The sequence below is a fragment of the Malassezia vespertilionis genome, chromosome 6, assembly GCF_029542925.1.
Source record: "Malassezia vespertilionis chromosome 6, complete sequence".
Classification (NCBI taxonomy): Eukaryota; Fungi; Basidiomycota; class Malasseziomycetes; order Malasseziales; family Malasseziaceae; genus Malassezia; species Malassezia vespertilionis.
The window spans coordinates 291,828-310,762 of NC_079252.1; the positions used below are offsets into that span (position 1 = coordinate 291,828).

General features: G+C 55.8%; 12 protein-coding genes across 12 annotated transcripts; 5 read left to right on the forward strand and 7 right to left on the reverse strand.

The window, feature by feature from the left end:
• Window positions 1-117: 117 nt before the first annotated feature.
• MVES1_003033 (uncharacterized protein) lies at window positions 118-2,533 on the reverse strand (the record flags this gene model as incomplete). The annotated part of the gene is made up of 2 exons (XM_056207850.1): window positions 118-2,404; window positions 2,433-2,533. 2 exons carry the CDS (start codon window positions 2,531-2,533, stop codon window positions 118-120), a joined length of 2,388 nt encoding a protein of 795 aa, XP_056063825.1.
• A 111-nt stretch (window positions 2,534-2,644) lies between these two features.
• On the forward strand, window positions 2,645-3,655 carry MVES1_003034 (uncharacterized protein; the record flags this gene model as incomplete). Its single annotated transcript, XM_056207851.1, has 1 exon — window positions 2,645-3,655. One exon carries the CDS (start codon window positions 2,645-2,647, stop codon window positions 3,653-3,655), a length of 1,011 nt encoding a protein of 336 aa, XP_056063826.1.
• A 72-nt stretch (window positions 3,656-3,727) lies between these two features.
• On the reverse strand, window positions 3,728-6,028 carry LEU1 (3-isopropylmalate dehydratase; the record flags this gene model as incomplete). The annotated part of the gene is made up of 1 exon (XM_056207852.1): window positions 3,728-6,028. One exon carries the CDS (start codon window positions 6,026-6,028, stop codon window positions 3,728-3,730), a length of 2,301 nt encoding a protein of 766 aa, XP_056063827.1.
• A 149-nt stretch (window positions 6,029-6,177) lies between these two features.
• Window positions 6,178-6,803, forward strand: VMA3 (H(+)-transporting V0 sector ATPase subunit c; the record flags this gene model as incomplete). Its single annotated transcript, XM_056207853.1, has 4 exons — window positions 6,178-6,237; window positions 6,291-6,318; window positions 6,353-6,756; window positions 6,786-6,803. 4 exons carry the CDS (start codon window positions 6,178-6,180, stop codon window positions 6,801-6,803), a joined length of 510 nt encoding a protein of 169 aa, XP_056063828.1.
• Window positions 6,804-6,973: 170 nt separating this feature from the next.
• MAS1 (mitochondrial processing peptidase) lies at window positions 6,974-8,710 on the reverse strand (the record flags this gene model as incomplete). Its single annotated transcript, XM_056207854.1, has 3 exons — window positions 6,974-8,127; window positions 8,154-8,319; window positions 8,693-8,710. The coding sequence occupies 3 exons, from the start codon at window positions 8,708-8,710 to the stop codon at window positions 6,974-6,976; spliced, it is 1,338 nt and encodes a 445-aa protein (XP_056063829.1).
• A 774-nt stretch (window positions 8,711-9,484) lies between these two features.
• On the reverse strand, window positions 9,485-10,160 carry MED6 (Mediator of RNA polymerase II transcription subunit 6; the record flags this gene model as incomplete). Its single annotated transcript, XM_056207855.1, has 4 exons — window positions 9,485-9,637; window positions 9,667-9,702; window positions 9,814-9,844; window positions 9,871-10,160. 4 exons carry the CDS (start codon window positions 10,158-10,160, stop codon window positions 9,485-9,487), a joined length of 510 nt encoding a protein of 169 aa, XP_056063830.1.
• Window positions 10,161-10,272: 112 nt separating this feature from the next.
• On the forward strand, window positions 10,273-11,037 carry MVES1_003039 (uncharacterized protein; the record flags this gene model as incomplete). Its single annotated transcript, XM_056207856.1, has 1 exon — window positions 10,273-11,037. One exon carries the CDS (start codon window positions 10,273-10,275, stop codon window positions 11,035-11,037), a length of 765 nt encoding a protein of 254 aa, XP_056063831.1.
• A 9-nt stretch (window positions 11,038-11,046) lies between these two features.
• MVES1_003040 (uncharacterized protein) lies at window positions 11,047-11,925 on the reverse strand (the record flags this gene model as incomplete). The annotated part of the gene is made up of 1 exon (XM_056207857.1): window positions 11,047-11,925. One exon carries the CDS (start codon window positions 11,923-11,925, stop codon window positions 11,047-11,049), a length of 879 nt encoding a protein of 292 aa, XP_056063832.1.
• A 66-nt stretch (window positions 11,926-11,991) lies between these two features.
• SEC11 (signal peptidase I) lies at window positions 11,992-12,559 on the forward strand (the record flags this gene model as incomplete). Its single annotated transcript, XM_056207858.1, has 3 exons — window positions 11,992-12,281; window positions 12,399-12,425; window positions 12,451-12,559. The coding sequence occupies 3 exons, from the start codon at window positions 11,992-11,994 to the stop codon at window positions 12,557-12,559; spliced, it is 426 nt and encodes a 141-aa protein (XP_056063833.1).
• A 145-nt stretch (window positions 12,560-12,704) lies between these two features.
• MVES1_003042 (uncharacterized protein) lies at window positions 12,705-15,071 on the reverse strand (the record flags this gene model as incomplete). The annotated part of the gene is given in 2 exon segments (XM_056207859.1): window positions 12,705-15,047; window positions 15,063-15,071. 2 exon segments carry the CDS (start codon window positions 15,069-15,071, stop codon window positions 12,705-12,707), a joined length of 2,352 nt encoding a protein of 783 aa, XP_056063834.1.
• A 401-nt stretch (window positions 15,072-15,472) lies between these two features.
• On the reverse strand, window positions 15,473-17,236 carry PAP1 (polynucleotide adenylyltransferase; the record flags this gene model as incomplete). The annotated part of the gene is made up of 4 exons (XM_056207860.1): window positions 15,473-15,520; window positions 15,547-15,613; window positions 15,641-15,764; window positions 15,793-17,236. 4 exons carry the CDS (start codon window positions 17,234-17,236, stop codon window positions 15,473-15,475), a joined length of 1,683 nt encoding a protein of 560 aa, XP_056063835.1.
• An 88-nt stretch (window positions 17,237-17,324) lies between these two features.
• MVES1_003044 (S2P endopeptidase) lies at window positions 17,325-18,899 on the forward strand (the record flags this gene model as incomplete). The annotated part of the gene is made up of 1 exon (XM_056207861.1): window positions 17,325-18,899. The coding sequence occupies one exon, from the start codon at window positions 17,325-17,327 to the stop codon at window positions 18,897-18,899; it is 1,575 nt and encodes a 524-aa protein (XP_056063836.1).
• Between the last annotated feature and the right edge of the window lie 36 nt (window positions 18,900-18,935).

Genomic DNA, 18,935 nt, shown 5'->3' on the forward strand with positions numbered 1-18,935 from the left:
GAGGTCGGTTTTTACTCTGCAGTACGTTTAGAATAATGCAAGGTAATCCCGCTTCAAGTCTAATTGCTCTGAAGAAGACGCTTGTTAATTGAAATGCGATATAAATAGAGCATTATGCTATGTACGCTTAGCAACCCTGTTCGTATTTCCTGGTATCCCACTATCTTGCCGTGTGGTTTTGGCCGTCGCTGTCTGGCTCCGGGTAACACGGGCAGGGGCGGGAATCGATGTGGGTGCATCCAAACGGACACGTTGGGCTGTGTCAGACGTAGACATTTTTTGAGGGGGACGGATCGCGCCCGTAGCAGTAGTTGCCATAGAACCTAGATTGGGGAGATTTGCTTTGGCAGACAGTGCGCGGCGCACAGGCACATAAGGCTCTTTAGCGCGCGTGACACTTCGGCCCATCCGCATGCCTGTCGAGGCGTGCATCGCAGGCTGGGCGTCGCTCGGCGCAACTTTTTGAGCAGAGAGCGGCAAATCGCTGTGCTCGACCAGCTTGCCCAAACTTTCCGGTGCCGTCTTTCCTTTTTTGAACGCACTTTTCGCAGTGCTGGAAGAATGCGGTTCTTCTTGGGGCGGCACACTCTCTTGCACGGACTCTTCCTTCAAAATCATAGTGTCCCACACCTTGCCAAACGCTTGCACTTCGCGAGGAGACGCTGCGTTCGCCAAACGTTCGTGGTGTGCAACAATGTGCCGAAAATCAGACATGGCCTGTTCTGCCGTGTTGCCTTGTTTCGGTGGTGCAAAAATATGTTTGAGCATGTGCATGTCCGGGGTAGGCACGCCGCTGTCCACAGTATACGAAGGGCCGGATGGGGGCGTCTCAGGCTTGGTAAACATCCACTTGGCGCCGGAGAGCGAGATGTCGGGCGTTTCCAGCAGTAAGGCCTGCGACTCAATCGGATCCAGCTCCATAGGTTCGAGGCTTGCATCCTCGATCGGTCCGGCTGTCTCAATAGGTTCCACGCAGGTTTCGTCTTGCGCCTCGGCAATAAGCTCCGTTTTCCCTGGAGCTTCCGCATGAGGCAAGGCAGCCTCTCCGAGGCTGTCTGCAGCGCGCGGAGAGAAGAGGTTTCGCAGCCATTGCCACGACGAGCGGTGTCTTAGCGACGGTGATGGAGCCTCGGATTTCTCCTGCACGTCGAGCGACAAGCGGCGCGGTAGCGAAGCGGTGTGCTTGGCGGGCTGTGGGGTCATAAAACCGTGCAAATTAGCCGGGAGCTGCTCCGCCAAGGTTTTTACATGCTCGGAAGTGCTGCATAACTCAGCACGCTCCTCCTCCTCCTCCTCGTCAGAAAGCACGTCAGGATTTTTCGCAAGTGTATGTACAAACTCTTGCGTAATTTCCATGTCTTTCGATCCAGCCGAGGACGGCGGTTCAAATGGTTTTGACTGCGGCGACATGCTGGAACGTGGCATCGTATACGTATCGCTCCGGCGCGACGCTGAGAGAGGGAGGAGAGGGTATTGCGCACTACGCCTCAGTAACGTCGCCGTACGCAAGCTAATTTTTCGCGACTTGGAAGGAGTCCACTGCAAAGGCGGGGTCATGGGTTCCAAGAACGGCTTTGGCTTGGGCGGCGTAGGGTCGTCTGCCAATCCCAAAGCATCGTCAATAGCAGCGGCCTCAAGATCGTCCAAATGCAGCGATATTAGACTATCGTCTTGGGTGGACAGACATTGGCTTTCCGTTTCTTGAATTGCCGCCTCTACTACGGTGCTGTCCGCAACAGCACTGTGCCCGGCTGCGTCGATGGATTCGTCCTCTTTGCCAGAAGCAACCGGCACTTCTTCCGTAGCCCCTTCGCAATCCGCAGCATTATCAGTCTCCTCAATACTGGTTATCGGGAAAGTTGCACTCTCACTACTCCCCGTTTCCTCCTTAGCCAACGTATCCATCGCCTCTGCTACAATGCCTCCAATTTCCACCTCTTCCGGCTTCTTTGCAACATTGAGAGGACAAAATTCAGTGGCATTGTCGCATACAGGCTTGGATATGGCACTGCACTTTTGCAGCGATGGTGTCACAAATGGATCGTACATTGTCTTTTTCTGCGCCTCGTACTTGGCCTTGAGCCGCGGGCTTTCACGGCGAGGCGAGGCTGGAGACGATCTCAAAGGATGTGATGCACACAGCGCTGCCTTTTCCGGCGTCTGTACCAGTGCAAGCGTTGCTTTTGGCGCATAGGAAAATTGCAGCGTGTGCTTGGAAATCACAATCGTGTCCCCATCATGAAGTGCGTGCTCTGCATCGTCTGGCTTCAGCAAGGTGTCATTCAACGTGACACCATTAGCTCCAAGGATACGAATAACTGCATTACACTGATCCTCAAATTCGATGGTGCAATGCTGGCGGCTAACGTCCTCCAGCAAAAGGCGCACATCGTTTGTGAGTGCACTAGCATTAGTCACCATCATCAACGTACCGTCCCATGGATGTCACTGTCTTTTGAATACTATACGTGTGGCGGTCATCTCCGTGTTCATTTAAGAGCTTCAAAGTGCCATACATGAACGTCGCACCCATCGTGCAGCGTGCGAGATCAAAAGTGTTGGACTGCCACGCGTGTTTGGATGCACCGCGCAGTGTCACGTGCTTCGAGTCGAGACGGCGACCGCGCGCCTTTTTTCTGGCGCCATGTCAAACGCCACGCTTTCGCGTGCGGAACAAAATTACGTCCTGGATGGACTTGCGTTGCCGACACCGCAGCGTCAGGATGGAAGAAAGCTCGAAGACTATCGTCCTATTTCTGTCGAGGCACCTTTTTCGGAGCAGGCGAATGGGTCTGCGCGAGTCAGCATAGACGGCACGCAAGTGCTGTGCGGCGTTAAGCTGGAAATGGAGGCGTACGACCCGCCGCATGTCACGGTGCAGGATGGAAAAATGGCGCGCGATTTTGCTCCGTTGCTTCCGCCGTTGTCCCGGGTGCAAGTCGGTGTTGAATACTCGCCGGCGCTGCTGCATTCGCACACGCCGCAAGAGTTGAGTGTGCTTTCAACGTCTGTACAGGACATGCTTAATGCGTGCTTTGGGCTACATGGAGATGCATTGGGTCCTTTGCCGGTGCGCCAGTTCATTGTAGTTCCTTACGCCAAATTCTGGTTGATGCGCATAGACGTCTACGTCCTATCCTGGAGTGGCGGGAATGTCTTGGATACCCTATTTGCAAGCGTCTTTGCTGCGCTGTGGAACACGAAGCTTCCAAAAACCAAGCTACTGTCTGTGGACAAAGCCGTTGATGCATTGAACCAGCCGGTGCTTACGGACGATGATCATGTGGGCATGAAATATATCACGCGCGGCCGCAAAAACGAAGCTGCGAGTACCGGCGCCACCGATTTTGCGTTGGAAAATGAATGGGAAGATGGGGTGTCGCTGGAAGGGCGGAGCGAAGTGCCCGTGTGCATTTCTGTATACCCTGTTGGAAACGACTTTTTACTCGATCCACGTTTGGAAGAGGAAAGTGCATTGCGCGTCTCAATTTCCGTGCTCTGCTCCGCAAGCGGCAAGCTTTACGGCGTACAACAGCGGGGTGATGGCGAAGTGACGATGGCCGTGGTGGACAAGGCGATCCAGGCAGGAATCCACCATGCAAAGCAGCTTGCAGCATCACTCAAGACGTTTGGCACAGCGCCACACCATGTATAATAGACGTTACGCTTTGTAGAAATGAAACGCTGCGCAAAAGGCTGTGCGGATTAACAGATTGGAATATACTATTTACCAGTCCGTGCTGGGTGTATCGCGGCGTGCTTTAAAGAGGTTTTCCTTGTTCTCGCCGTACACAACACCATTGAGCCACGGCGTCTTCTCGCGGCTCTTTTCAAACGCAGAAATCTGCTTTTCCTTGTGGAGCGTAAGGGCGATATCGTCAAGGCCGTTGAGCAGGCAATGCCGCGAAAATGGCGCAACTTCGAACGGAAACGCCGTCTTGCCATCAGCACAAATAACTTTTTGCTGCTCCAGATCGACCGTAATAGGGAGACCGGCAGCAGCATCTTCGTACACACGACCAATCTGCTCGGCGTTCAGCACGACAGGCAGCTGTCCGTTCTTTGTCATATTGTTGCAGAAAATGTCAGCAAAGCTCTCCGCAATGACCGCACGGATGCCAAAGTCGAGCAGCGACCAAGGGGCGTGTTCGCGCGAGGATCCACAGCCAAAGTTGGTGCCCGCCACCACTAGAATCTTTGACTCGGTGTACGGTTCGTGGTTCAGCACAAACTCCGGGATGGGCTCGCCCGTGCTCACATCGTACCGCAAAGGCCAGAAGAGTGCGGAACCGAGGCCAGTGCGCTTGATCGTTTTCAAAAACTGCTTGGGGATAATCACGTCCGTGTTCACATTGGACCGGTCCATCGGCGCGGCAATGCCTCTGAGCACACGGAACGGCTCCATGCCACCAGGCGTAACAGGGACATCGTGCAACGGCGGCTCCTTGTGCTCTTCGATCCGATTCTCAATTACCGCATCTTCGCGCGCCGCACCACCAGGCACGAGCGTAAAATCGTCCGCATTGACAAACTGCTTTGAGTCTTGGATTAGGATCTCAAAGTTGGGCGCGGCAGCGTCGTAGCCATGAATCTTGCCTTCGGTGAGTTTGCGGACATCGGTCAAGTAACCAGTCACCGCGGCAGCCGCGGCCATGGCAGGGCTCATCAAGTGTGTGCGCCCGCCCGCTCCTTGGCGACCTTCAAAGTTGCGGTTCGATGTGGAAGCACAGCGCTCCCCTGGCAACAGCTGGTCTGGGTTCATACCAAGGCACATGCTGCAGCCCGCCTCGCGCCAGTCAAAACCAGCGGCCTTGAATACCTTGTCCAGGCCTTCTGCCTCGGCCTGTTTCTTGACCAGGCCTGAACCCGGGACCAACATGGCATGCACATGCTCCGAAATACGGCGGCCGTGGAGGATGCGCGCTGCCTCGCGCAAGTCCTCAATGCGCGAGTTGGTGCAGGACCCAATGAACACCTTGTCCACCTTGATTTGCTCGATGGGCGTATTCGGCTCCAAGCCCATGTACTTGAGCGCATGGCCCCATTCACTGGCAAGCTCCTCGGTTGGCGCATTGTTGGGGTCAGGCACAGAGCCAGTGATCGGTACCGTGTCCTGGGGACTTGTACCCCACGTCACAGTCGGCGGGATATCTTTTGCGTTGATCTTGACGACCTTGTCGTACTCTGCGCCAGGGTCAGAAGGAAGCGAAAGCCAGTATTCCACGGCGCGGTCCCACTCCTCGCCCTTGGGCACAAGCGGCCTCCCTTTGAGGTACTCAAGCGTGTTTTGGTCCGGAGCGACAAGACCCGCACGCGCACCTGCCTCAATGCTCATGTTGCACATACTCATACGCGCCTCTATGCTGAGCTGGCGAATGGTCGAGCCGCCGAATTCGAGAACACCACCATTGCCACCCGCAGTGCCAATGAGACCGATAACGTGCAGCATAATGTCCTTGCTAGTCACGCCCTCTGGGATATCGCCATTCACTTCAATAAGAATGTTCTTCATGCGTTTTTGCATCAGTGTCTGTGTTGCAAGAACGTGCTCGACCTCCGAAGTACCAATCCCGAAAGCAAGCACACCGAATGCACCGTGCGTAGACGTGTGCGAATCACCACAGACGAGAGTCGCACCGGGCACCGTAAAGCCCTGTTCCGGCCCTACGACGTGCACAATACCTTGGCGCGTGTCTGTAAGACCGTAAAAGGTAAGGCCAAACTCTTTCACGTTTTGCTCAAGCGTCACACATTGGAGACGCGAATCGACTTCTTGAACAAACGTCTCCGTGTCCTTGTAGTCTTTGCGGCTGTCAGTGGGAATGTTGTGGTCCACTGTGGCAAGTGTGCAGTCCACACGACGCACTGGACGCTTGGCAAGGCGGAGGCCCTCGAACGCTTGCGGCGATGTGACTTCATGGACCAGGTGACGGTCAATGTAAATAAGACATGTCCCGTCCTCTTCTTCAGAAATCAAGTGCGAGTCGAAGATTTTTTGATACAGTGTCTTCGGCTTCTGTGATGCCATTTCTCCGCAAGGTGGAAGATGCTCCTCCACGCTGCAGTATCTGACTCGGTATTTCCAATCATATCACGTGATTTTACGCGGCCGAATCGGCCCGTGGCAACGTGAGCGACGCGGCGGGCGGCGCTTGCCATCGAGTGTCTTGGATCAGTATGAGCGAGGTCGTGAATTTGGATCTGTGCCCTGTCTATGCACCGTTTTTTGGCGCCATGGTACGTATCATAGCACATGATGGAAAGGTATTAACGCGTGTTTTGTACTATAGGGCGTCACGGCGGCGATTGTATTCACATGTACGTCGATCCATGCGCCAGTACTAACCGCCAGGTCTCGGTGCCAGTTACGGCACGGCCAAGTCTGGCATCGGTATTTCTGCCATGGGCGTGCTGCGTCCTGACCTGTTGATCAAGTGTATTATTCCCGTGGTCATGGCTGGTATTATTGCTATTTACGGTCTTGTCGTGAGTGTGCTCATTTCCGGCGACATCAAGACGCCCATGACACTGTATGCTGGTTTCATCCAGCTTGGCGCTGGTCTCTCGGTTGGTCTTGCTGGACTTGCTGCTGGCTTTGCCATTGGCATTGTTGGTGACGCCGGCGTACGTGGTACGGCACAGCAGCCGCGCCTTTACATTGGTATGATTCTTATTCTCATTTTCGCCGAAGTGCTGGGTCTTTACGGCCTCATTGTTGCGCTGATTTTGAACACCAGGAGTCAAGAAGCAGGCAGCGTATGTATACACCACCGTACTGACCCCAGTGTTTCATCCGTGCGTAAGCAGCCCCTCTTTATTATTAGCGCCGCGCATGCGGGCGCAAAATGTAGCGTACAACACCGAGTACCTGTGCATAGAAGTATTGTCTTTCCCGTACACAGCGCCAGTTTTCTAGCATAGAAAGCACGGTTAACTACATGGACTACTGGCGCAGTCGGCTGTGTATCTACGCTTAGTACAGAAGCGTTTTCATGTCGCGGCGGAGGCGGTTGTAGTCCATAAGACCCTCGGTACGGCCCGTGGCCGCAAGCGCAAAGTCGTTATCCCAGATGTACTGCTTCGCGACGCGCTTGAGTTCGTCGACAGTGACCATGTTGATCTCATTCTCAATCTCCTGCGGCGTCATGCGCTTGCCCATAGTCACCATTTGGCGGCCAATGTCCTCGGCAACGGCGGTGGTGCCGTCGAGGCCGAGCAGCAAAGAAGCCTTGAGCTGCGACTTGGCTCGCTCAACCTCTGCCTCCGAGAGACCGGTGGTCGCACGCTGCCACTCCTTTAAGATAAAGTGCATCAGGTCGTCAAGGTTTGTGAGGTTCTCGCTGACGACATAGATACCCCAGAGACCCGTGTCGGAGTATGAAGTACTAAAGTGCATGAACGAGTTGGCGAGGTTGTTGGAGGAAATGATGTGCGAAAGGCGGCTCGAGAGCAGCGGCGAGGCGCCGAGCGAGCGGTCCCAGTTGCCAAAGACGGACTGGAGGACAAGCATAGGGAAGTAGTCGGGGGAGTTCCAGCTCGCGCCCTCGACAGCGACGGCGACATTGACCGTGTCTTTAGTGTCATCGCGAGCACGGACTTCAGAGCCGACGAACTTGGCAGGCTCATAGAGCTTCTCGCCAAACGACATGGGGTTTTCCGAATAGGGCAGGTTGCCAAAGTGCGTCTCGGCCATCTTGACAAGCTCGCCGTGGTCAATACCGCCGGCGCCAACAATGACCATGCGGTCCGCAGTGTACTTGGACTTGATGTAGTTCACAAGGTCCTGGCGCTCAATCGACAAAATGTTTTCCTTGGGGCCCAGAATGGTGCGGCCCAGCGCTTGGGTCTGGAATGCGACGCTGTGAAGCAGGTCAAACACAACCTCCTCCTGGAGCTTGTCCACTTCCTCCTGCTCGCGCAGGATCACGTCACGCTCGCGCTCGATGGCAGTCTCGTCGAGTTTAGAGTTCTGCAGGATATCAGAAATGATCGAGACGGCCTTGTCCACGTCGTTGCGGAATGCCTTGGCATAGTAGACCGTCTGCTCACGCGAGGTGTACGCATTCAGATGCGCACCCATGTCCTCGACCTCAAGCTCCAGCTCTTGCTGGGAGCGCGTGCCGGTGCCTGGTGTGAGTGTGCAAACGACGTACCTTTGAAGGCCATGTGCTCCAGAAAGTGAGCGGTGCCATTGTTCGCCTTGCTCTCAGAGCGCGAACCAGCGTCAATCCATGCACCAACCGTGGCAGTCTGGGCACCGGGGATCGACTCCGTGGCAACTGTGAGACCGTTGGAGAGCGTGCTCACGTAGGTGTACGGCTACAAAAAAAGCAGTCAGCATCCATGTTACAAGACTTGTAAAAACGTACTGGTAGCGAGACCTTGGAAGCCAGAGAACGCACACCGCGTGGCACGCGAACACCTCCCTTGAGAGAGTTTGCCAAAAAGAGACGTGCAGACATCGTGGCAATGCCTATACCGACAAAAGTCGTCTAGAGGGGATGAAGAATTGGCCTTGCACTACAAGCCAGCGGGCAGCGCATTACAAATGTTCAATTTTCAAATTTCTCCTTTCCGGCCCCGGTTCCGACCGATCGGCTAAACAGGATACGGCCGATTGCTAAGCGCCGCGTGGCGGCCCAAGCGCGGCCGTGCATGTAAAAAGCATGGCGGAGGATGAGGAGCGCGATACAGACATGTCGCCTGTCATTGTGATTGGAGAAAGCGAGAGTGAAGGAAGCGGAGATGAGCCGCAGATTCATCATGTACACAAAGTAACAAAAGCGGAGCTGCGCCGCCGCAAGATCGAGACTGCACGCAGAGCGCTCCGCCGCACTACACAAGCTGTACCGCACCGACCGCCACCGCGACCGTTGTTGCTGTCGGTGTACAAGTGTCCAATCTGTCTAAGAGCACCAAAGAATGCAAGCGTCACTAGCTGTGGACATGTATTTTGCGGCGAATGCTTGTACAACTCGCTACTTGTACAGATGCGCAGAAACGGCCTTGAGTGGGACAATCATGACTGGCTCGGTGCCATGGGCGATCCTGCAGCTCAGCGTGGAGATGCACGGCATGCAGGATACAACTCGAATCTGTTCACCCCATTTGGCAGCTCGGGCGCGATGGCGCTGGCCAATGCGGCCGGCGTTTCTGCTTCGTCCACGCGTGGGATTTTTAACGAGCTCGTCTCTCGCCGGCATGCACAAGAAGAGCTTGAGGGGGGAGAGCCGGTGCATGGGAATACGAGCTCAGTACGGAGTAGGGCGCGGGCAAGCAATGGGACCACACGCTTGCGTGGGCCGTGCCCCGTATGCCGAAGTCCGATTCAGGGCGGCTTTACGGGGTTTGCCAAGCGCGGCGTGGTAGGGCTAAATATCATGACTGGCGTGCCAGCTGGATCGGAGCCGGACGACGCGCCTTCTTCGTCGAAACGGCGGTGTGTATAGCATAGTATTTGTACAGTATGAAATGATTACGATGATTACGATGCATCGGATGGCGACGTTGCTTTTTCATCCTGCTCTGCATCCTCTGCGACAAGAAAGCGGCCATAGTATCCACGGCGCGGCGTGAATGTCGAGCGGTGCTCGCGCTGTAATTCCAGCGTCTTTTTGAGACCCATCATGCTCGATTGCTGTGGTTAGCATGTACCGGGCAACGTACCAAGCGCGTGGACAGAATGGTATACAAGTCGGGTGCCTGGTAAATACAGTCGTTTATAATATAGTATACAGAGAGAGGCGGGTCTACGCGCTCTGGAGAGCGCCGCCAGTGCTTGTATATCACGAAGCACGGCGTGCGTGCGTGCACAAGTGCGAATTCGAAACCCGTGAACCGCCTACTGTAAGTAGCGTCGCGCATACGTACCGCAGCTCTTCTTGGTACCGCCGTGCGATACTCTGCATCAGTTCTGCGTGCGACTGCACCGATTGCGCCATGATCTGGGCTATCAATGCAGTGCTTTGCATCCGCACATGCTCGTTATTGCTGTGACGATCGTAAAAAGGCGACGTGCTAAAGTACTCCATCACGTTCGACGCATCCAAAATGGAGGTACCTGGTGCAACGCCACCTTTCTGCGCACTCAGGAACGCAAGCATCTCGGGGTTCTTCCATTGTAGGTACGATGGATTCACCTCCGGCGTTGCTTGCGCCATGGCGGGTGGAGAAATGCTGCGCGCGGCGCCCATAGCATGTGGAGGCTTTCCTAATGAGGGCCCCGGGCGTGTCACAAAAAAGTGCCAAGCGCGCCGCGTCTTCGTGACGACGATGGCGAGCACTTCGAATACCGCCCGCCCAGTGGGCCAGCACGAAAAAATTTTATCTCAGTACGATGACGACGTATTGGACGAATCGGAGCAAGAGAGTATCATTGCAAGTATCCGCCGTGCGAACGACAAGTCGAACTACATGTACCGCGTCGCCTTGGTCGTGATTTACATTCTAGTGTTTGTTTTGTACCTCACTCCGATCCCCGCGTACGCATTGGGGCAGCACCCCAAGAGTCACATGTCTCTATTTTTGCATCCTACCACTACCATCGGTACCCATGATGATCTCACATACCTGCCCGTCTTCCCCATTTACATTACCACCATGCTCGCCCTATCTTACTTGATGGGCCTTGCCGTGTACGAACTGTTTGATGTGCTCCGGTGGATCAAGCCGCAAGAGTTTGCTTATCCCGCACAGCCACACCCGTTTGGCACCGCGCCGAACTGGATTGTGCCTGTTTTGCGCGATGTGCGCATTGGCCCCTCGAACAAGGTGGGTGACCGTGCCGACAAGCCCGTGGAAAATGCTGATATTGTGACGGTGCTGCCGCCGCGTATTGTATACATTGGCTTCCTTTGGATCTGTTTCTGGCCTATCCCGCTCATGACCTTTGGTCTCGGTGCGTTTGAGGACGCGCTGTGGTGGGCGTTCCCCTTTTTTGCCTCTACCATCCACCTGGTCATCGAGTGGTGGATCTACAAAGCGGACCGTGAGACGCTGGGCTTGAATCACATGAAGTATAACTACAAAGGCGCGTAAATAGTGCAGCTACAAAAGTACTTCGAGTTGGTCCTCCTCTTCCAGCTCGTAGTCTTGGACAGTTTTATTCGCATCCAGCCGCTCGCCTTCGAAGCTAAGATAGACTGTACTGCTGTGGCCGATCGATGTGCAGTGCAAAGCAAAGTGCGCAGCAATGGTCTTGATTTGAGTCCGGGGACGCACTACAACGCGCAGCGGCTCGCCTTGCGATGCGCGGAGCGTGAGGGCGAGTTTGTCGTCGTCCTCCGGCGTCGGTGCACGCACGGCCTGCGGCAAAGGCCGGTCCGGCATAACTTGTTCTTCGTCCGACGAGTCATCGATCGTGATGACCTGCCTTTGGTCGTCCTCGTCGAGCGCGATGGGCTCTTGTTGGCGTTCTGCCTGTCGAGCACGTTCCTTGGACAGCGCGCGCGAGCGCATTTTGTGTGCATCAGGGCCTTTGTAGTACAGCGCAAGGTCTGCATTCAACTCGAGCGAAAGATCACTCTGTGGCGCTCCTTCATCTGCGTCGCTACTTGGCGCTGCGACGCGTCGCGACGCATGCCGCTGCATAACCTTTTCCACGGCGTTGCGCGCAAATGCAAGCGATGCTGCGTCCAGGTCGGGCGGCGGCGTCACACTTACACTGCGCTCCCGATCAAATGCCACACGCTCGGGCGTGGGCGGCGTTGGGGGCGCAGCAGTCCACTCCGGCAGCGCGGCGCGCGGCTTTTTACGCGGGCTGTAAAGCGGCGCTGTGTGTGGTTCCGCCTCCTCCTGCGCAGCGTGCAACGGCTTGCGCGCCGCTGCAAAGAAGAACGCGTCCTCATCGACGCTGTGCAAGCTACACGAATCCGCCGCGCCCGCATGCCGCTTGGCGCGCGGCCGTGGCCGTGGCCTTCCAGCCATGGTGGTTGCGAGATCGCCACGTGGTACTGTGGAGGCGCATGCGCGGTTCTAGCGGTGCTTCTCGCGATGCTAACGCAACTGTTCGGCCCTACGTGGCGCCGCCAGCTCTGGCAGCTGGTGTACATGCTGAACATGGTTGCATTTGCGCTTGTGTGCTGGAAAGGATACTCTCTAGTGGTGGATACCGAGACGCCCGTTGTCGTCGTGCTGAGCGGGAGTATGGAGCCTGGCTATTACCGTGGCGATATCTTATTTCTTGCGAGCTATCCTCGGCCATACAAGGTCGGCGATGTGACTGTGTACAGCGTTGAAAACGGAAAGATTCCGATTGTACATCGCGTGATTGAGACGCACTCGTACGTGGGCATGCATGCTAACCATAGGGACAGGCGTGGGCAGATGCTGCTGACAAGAGGCGATAACAATAAAGACGACGATGTTCAGCTATACGGAGGCCAGCGCTGGCTGTATAGCGACCAGGTAGTGGGTCGCGTTGTGGGGTACGTCTGTGTAGGCTAACGCAAGGTATATCCCGTACGTGGGGTACGTGACACTGGTCATGAACGACTTTCCCATTGTAAAGTACATTGTGCTGGGGCTTGTCGGTATCTCGATGCTCTATGAACGCGAATAGAACACATAGAGGCAAGTGAAAGCATGCATTTAAACCACGCACACAAGCCACGCGAGGCAAACCACACACACAAGCACGCACATAGAAACGAATGTCTACAGGACTACAACGACGCACACGACGAAACTTGTACTACAATATGCCATTAAAATGTCGCCTGCTCTAGCTCTTTTGGCATGGGCGACTTGGGCAGCTGCGCAATGGGCGGAAGAGGAAGCGATCCTGCATCTGGCAGTCCTTGCGCCAAGGTTGCAGCCATTCGTTCCTGGGCGAGCCACAGGGGTATGTTGGGAGGCACATCCGGATAATAGCGGCGGACTGGCGCACCGACCTCGCCTTGCATAGGCGCTGGATGCGTGCTAAAACCAAAGATATCGGCTTGCTGTGAGCCCAACGACATACCCGCACCCAAATACGGCACCGTATCGCCCGACGTATCCGGCACACTCCAGCCCAACGCACGCTCGGCTCGCGGCGTATCCAACTGTATACGTCCAGGATGGCTCGCCATGTAGGGCGTCGCTGATCCTCGCGAATTCATCGTGCTAGTACGACCATCTCCATATGTCCACGTCGGCGACGGCGTGGACAATTGCTGCGGCTCGTCAGTGCAATTGGGCGGAGAAATGCCGACAAACGAGGCAATCGTATCGCGGCGCTTGTCCTGCGCGGTTTGCGCGCGGCGCTTGTACCAGCGGTAGCCAAACCAGCCAAGCACTGCGACGAGCATCAGAAATCCGACCGTTGAAAACGTTGCGGCAATCGCAGCGGTGGCCGAAGGCGAAAGCGTCGGTGGAGGATTGCCGTTTGGATCACGGTCCTTGTACGTCAATAAATCGAACGAAGTATCAATCTGCTCAGCAAGTTCGCGCTGGACATGACTGCTCGTATTGGCAAGCATCGCAGTCGAGGCGCGGTGAAATGCTTTTTGTAGTGCACCGACATTTGACGGGGGAATCCGTGCCATGTGCAGCGTCCTGGGACTCGTATCCGAGCTCGTCATCTTCTGGGAACGCAATTGAATTGTGTGAACGAAATCCGTGCTCGATTGCATCCCAGCAGCGAGCATGGGCGGCATATAGGTGAACAACTGCGCGGCCGTGTCGCGCTGATGGACCACCCACGACCAAGGAACCGTGCTCTTAAATAAAATACTAATACGCACTGACTGGGACAGCTGGACGCCGTCATTGCTCGTCGGCGTGATCATTTGCGGCAAAGCCTTTTGCTTTGTCTTGTTCGCATCATAAATTGGAAGCAAGAGGGGGCCACTGGGTGTGGGCATCACAAGCGCGTCCGTCTTGACAAAGACATAGGCGCTGGTCGTTGTTGTGGTTGATGTTGACGTGGTGGTTGACGTGGTGGACGTAGAGACACTCACCGTGGCGCTCTGGTCCGTTGACGCGGTGGACGTCGAGACACTCACCGTGGCGCTCTGGTCCGTTGACGCGGTGGACGTCGAGACACTCACCGTGGCGCTCTGGTCCGTTGACGCGGTGGACGTCGAGACACTCACCGTGGCGCTCTGGTCCGTTGACGCGGTGGACGTCGAGACACTCACCGTGGCGCTCTGGTCCGTTGACGCGGTGGACGTCGAGACACTCACCGTGGCGCTCTGGTCCGTTGACGCGGTGGACGTCGAGGAACTCACCGTGGCGCTCTGGTCCGTTGACGCGGTGGACGTCGAGGAACTCACCGTGGCGCTCTGGTCCGTTGATGTGCCAACGTCTTTCGAAAGAGCAGTAGAACGCGATTCTTTTCCGTGGGCATGGACGTGTGAACCGCGCGATCGACGCATAGCGCCTTTGGCGTGATGCGCCGGCCCATGAGAGGCGTGTACAGTGTGGTGAGACGGGATGGTCGTGGGCGCATCGCGAGTCGCACTGTTTGTATGCCGCTGCATTTCCGTGTCGTGGTCCTGCGTCTTGTCCGGAGAGTGTAAAAAGAGTGAGGTGTGAGTGTGTTCATTCTTCGCAGAGAAGGCATGGGAAGCAGAAGGTGATGTAGTTTCGCCCTTGTGTGTCTCATGCTTTGAGGGCATTATTGAGGACGCTTGATGGGGTGCTGTAGACGGCAAAGCATGGTCTTTCGTCGTGACTGGGACAGGAGAAACCAGAGATACAGAATCACTCTTACGTGTCTTGTGCTTTGAGTGCACAGCATCTGTGTCGCTGGTTTCATGCACTGTCGGAAGTGCCCAAGGGCGTGTCGTAGACGGTGTAGTATGCACTGTTGCATCCTTGGTCTTGGACGTAGCTGGCGTCTTTTGGTGTGTATCGCTGGTCTCGGTCACCGTCTTGCGCATGGTCACCGTCTTGCGCTTGGTGATCGTCTTGCGCTTGGTAGTTGTCCTAAGTGCCATCGCTGCCGCATCGTCTCGTGTTTTGTCCGCAAGGGTTTCACGAGCTTGCTTCGCCCGCGTCAAAGTCGAAGCAGTGTCCTTGTTCGATATGGGCGATAAGCTCGGTGTGGAAAAGGAAGAGTGGTGCTGTCTACGGCAAACATTCCCCATGACACCCTGGATGAGAATGAAGTGTGTTGCACAGAAGCAAATGGACCAAAAGACGCATGGGAGAATACGGCGCTGGAAACCGATTCAATGTCGTATCCGCATCGACTTTAGAATGCCGCTGTCCCATGGCCCCTTTCCGTGCGTATGCAGGGGCCGGCATGGTTTACCTGCATCACGACACGAAGCAGCCGCTCGCACCCTCTTTCCTGCAATCGAGCCATTCAGATAGCGAACGTCATTTTTAGCACATGCACCTGCAATTATGGAGTCTCCAATGGCACGGGGCCGTTAATGTGCTCATGCCACAACACCCTTTTCGGCTATTCGCTGCGCAACATCAAGGTACTGCTGTACCTGGATCAACTTCCGCATCGGGTCTGCTTGTTAGCAACGCATGGCACCTACTTGGCGCGTTTCATTGCATCCTCCTCCGGCGCGTGTTTCGCTCGCTGGGGTCAGTTGAAGGACGACGCACCTTGCCTGCGCGCTTTGAGGGCGCCTTGCGCGACGCGCCATCAAATACATAATCGGGCAGGTCGGAGCTGGCGTAAGTATACAAGGCAACGCACCCCTTGATATGCCGCACTACAATGCCCATGGCTGCCTCATCAAACTGGTCCCACTGCTTGACCTTTTGAGTAAAGTCAATGATGGGGTACGAGATGTCGAGTCGCCGTGTGGATGCCTCATGCGCTGTGGTGAGTCAATGCCGGCCACGTACGCTGTCGGGGCTCGATTTTGAGACCCATGTAGAACGTTGTTGTGTAAATGACACGCGTCCCTTTATCTTCTTCCGCCTGCTGCTGCTGCTCATCCTTCTTCAACGCCTCGCCTTCCGACGGAAGCGCCTGTAGCTTGGTCCGTTTGGCCACTGCCTCCGGGACATTGCCCGTCGCAACTTGACGCACTTCCTCGTCTGTGTAGCATACCGACTCCTGGTTAAACCCTTTTACATATGGATGAACACACAACACCGAAGGTATGAGCTCCAGCTTCATGACTAGCTGGCGAAGCCGTGACTCTACCGTACCTTCCCACTTGAGCTGCAGATCAGCAGAGCCCGAGGAGGCAATGATCTGCAGATAATATTTGTACTTGTGAAAGAAGTCGTTCTTTTCAAACAGCGTCGCCCACTGCTCCTTCCCTGCAAAGACGCGATCGACAATCTCAGCGCCGCGCAGGAATTCGTCCGTCATGATGGCCTGCGTCGACTGCGTCACATTGTGTGTTGCACACATGGACGGATACGCCGGTGTGATGATCGGCATCCGATGCAGCCGGTCGGTTGGGTACAAGCGCGGATTCCATACGCGAATGGGCAAAGGCCCGTCCTCAATGTGCTTGAGCAGCACGGGCTGCGGCCACTTCCACTGGTGCATAATGATAAAGAAGCGGCTCACAATCGGTCCCGCAATCTCGTTTGGGTACAATTGACAGATACGCGCAACGAGCATTGCCCATGCAACACCACCAAGGAAGCCGAGCACGTTGCTGTAGATGCCCCGTCTTCCCGCCCACAATTTGATACAGCGGAGCGCCATACGGAACACGGGCACGTTTGGCACAAGCCGCAAGATCTCGTCCGTGACACGCGAGCCACCTAGACTGCGCACGTCGCGCTCATCCAAATTCTTTAGCAGATTATCGTCCTTTAAGTCGAGCGCGTCGTCGATCCGGGGAAGTGCTATCCGCGAAAAAAGGAAATCAATGGAGATACCCATAAATTTGGTCTTGATCAAAGGCACGTATGCTTCTGGGACGGAAGCAAGCTCGGAGATCTCCTCGCGCTCTTTTAGCAGCGCTTCGAAAATAGTAAAAAAGTCTTCGCGCTGGACATGTTTCGGCGCGACACACAGCGTATCGATATCTGCACCTGGGCCATGCACACCAAGTCGGTAGGAGCCAAACGTGAAAATTTTGCCCCCAGATGCACGCGCCGCGCCTTCCGGAAGGCTGTGTGCGATCGACGCGCGGTACACAAATTCCTTGACGAGCGCATCGACGCGGCCAAGCACGACCTCGCGAAGCTTTGCTTCTTCAGACGATTCAAACACGTTCTGCGCTTTGAGCTCTGTTTCAAGCGCTACCGTCACTATTTCATCATTCTCTGTCGGTCCGCTGAGCAAGATGGGCGGCGTCACACCCAGTGTTAGGCCTGCACGCATCTCGGCCTCTGCCAAGGAGACGCGGCGCCTCGCCGCTGGGGCACCGCCTCGGCCGAATTAGGTCCGTGCGCCACGGCTGCCGCTTGCCATGGCGACGAGCCCAGTGCTGCTCCTGCTTTCTGGCGTATGGATCGTTGCTTTTGTGCTGCATAGATACGTCGGGCTACGGGAGATTGCGGGTCGCTGGTGGGCACGGAAAGCGTGCACCGCGAACTTGTACCCCTTTCGGTTTACCGTAGAGACCCAGGCGTGGAATGCGTGGCCGCAAAAAACGCTCGCACACGCAACACGCAGCGGCGTCCCTGTGCACATTGTACGTGCATTTTACTGGATAGGCGTATATTTTGCCGCAGCGCTGCTGTGTGGGGTGCTTCTGTTGATGGGGGGCGTGTGTGTGCAGCTGTGGGCGCATTTCTTTGCGCCCCAACCGGCCGCGCTCGTGCGCCGCAGCCAGGTGCAGGCCACGCCGCCAACGTGGATTGTGCCGCTGGTACGTATTTTTATGAAGCTTATGCAGATTCCCGGAGTGACCTTGCCTGGCGTGCAGATTGCGCCGCTTTTTTTTGCTGTACTGGCAAGCCAAGTCGCACATGAGGCGGGGCATGCACTGGTAGCGGCACTGTACCGCATAAAACCACAGTCGATGGGCCTCACGATCCTGTATCCATTTTTGCCGATCGCACATGTTGCACTAGCCGGTACAGGACGTCTTACACGCAAATCGCAACTGTGCATCGTCGCCGCTGGCGTTTGGCACAATGCATGTATATGGACATGCCTCGCGCTGTTCATGCAACTTCCTCTATCGAACATTGTGTGGACGGACGCGAATGGGCTGCTCATCACGCACGCCGCTGGCTCTGCGCGCGGGTGGGCACAGCGCGGAGCCGTAATTACACGCATTGACGACTGGAACCTTGCCAGCGCTGCGCCCGAATCGCGCTTCCGTGCTTGGGATGCACTCCTGCGCGACGAAGCAAAGGACGTGGCAGGATGGTGCGTCGGTGCACAGGTATGGTTGACTGCGCCGTCCCAGTGCTGCTTGTGCCGCGATTCCAAACAGGTATGCTTTGCGGGCGAGGGCGATGCATGCTTGGATCCGCTCACAGTATTTCTCACGACAACGCCGCGGTGTACTGCGAGCAAAGCTTGCGATGCGCATCATGTATGCGTGCATGCAGCCGCAAACGAGTCCATTGCGCGCGTGACTGTTTTGGCCCAGCGCGACAGCGCGGAGTTTGTGCTGCGCGGCCCATTTAGCGAACTGTCCGGTGAAGTGCGCCTCTCTGCGCATGTGGTGCAGCCTTGGATTCGTGTGTGGGGACGCGCCATGGAGCGAATTGTGACGCTATTTTCCTCCATCGTTGGAAATACATTTCGCGCCTTGTTGCTCGTGAATGCGACGTTGTGTCTTGTGAATATGCTGCCGATCTTTGGGTTCGACGGCGCAGTCTACGTTCGAATTCTTTTGGTCGCTTGGTACGCACGCGGCTATGACGATGTGCCCGATACGTTTACGGGCGAAGACGACATCGAAGAGCAAGATACCCAGCACCGTGCGTTGGTGTCCAAAGTCGAAAACACCATGGGGGCAATACAGGCAGTCACATCAGGGCTTGCGCTTGTTGCATTTGGCGGGAGTACGCTGTTGGCATTCACATAGGGCAAAGAGATAGGGGCGTGCTGTTCCATGCATACC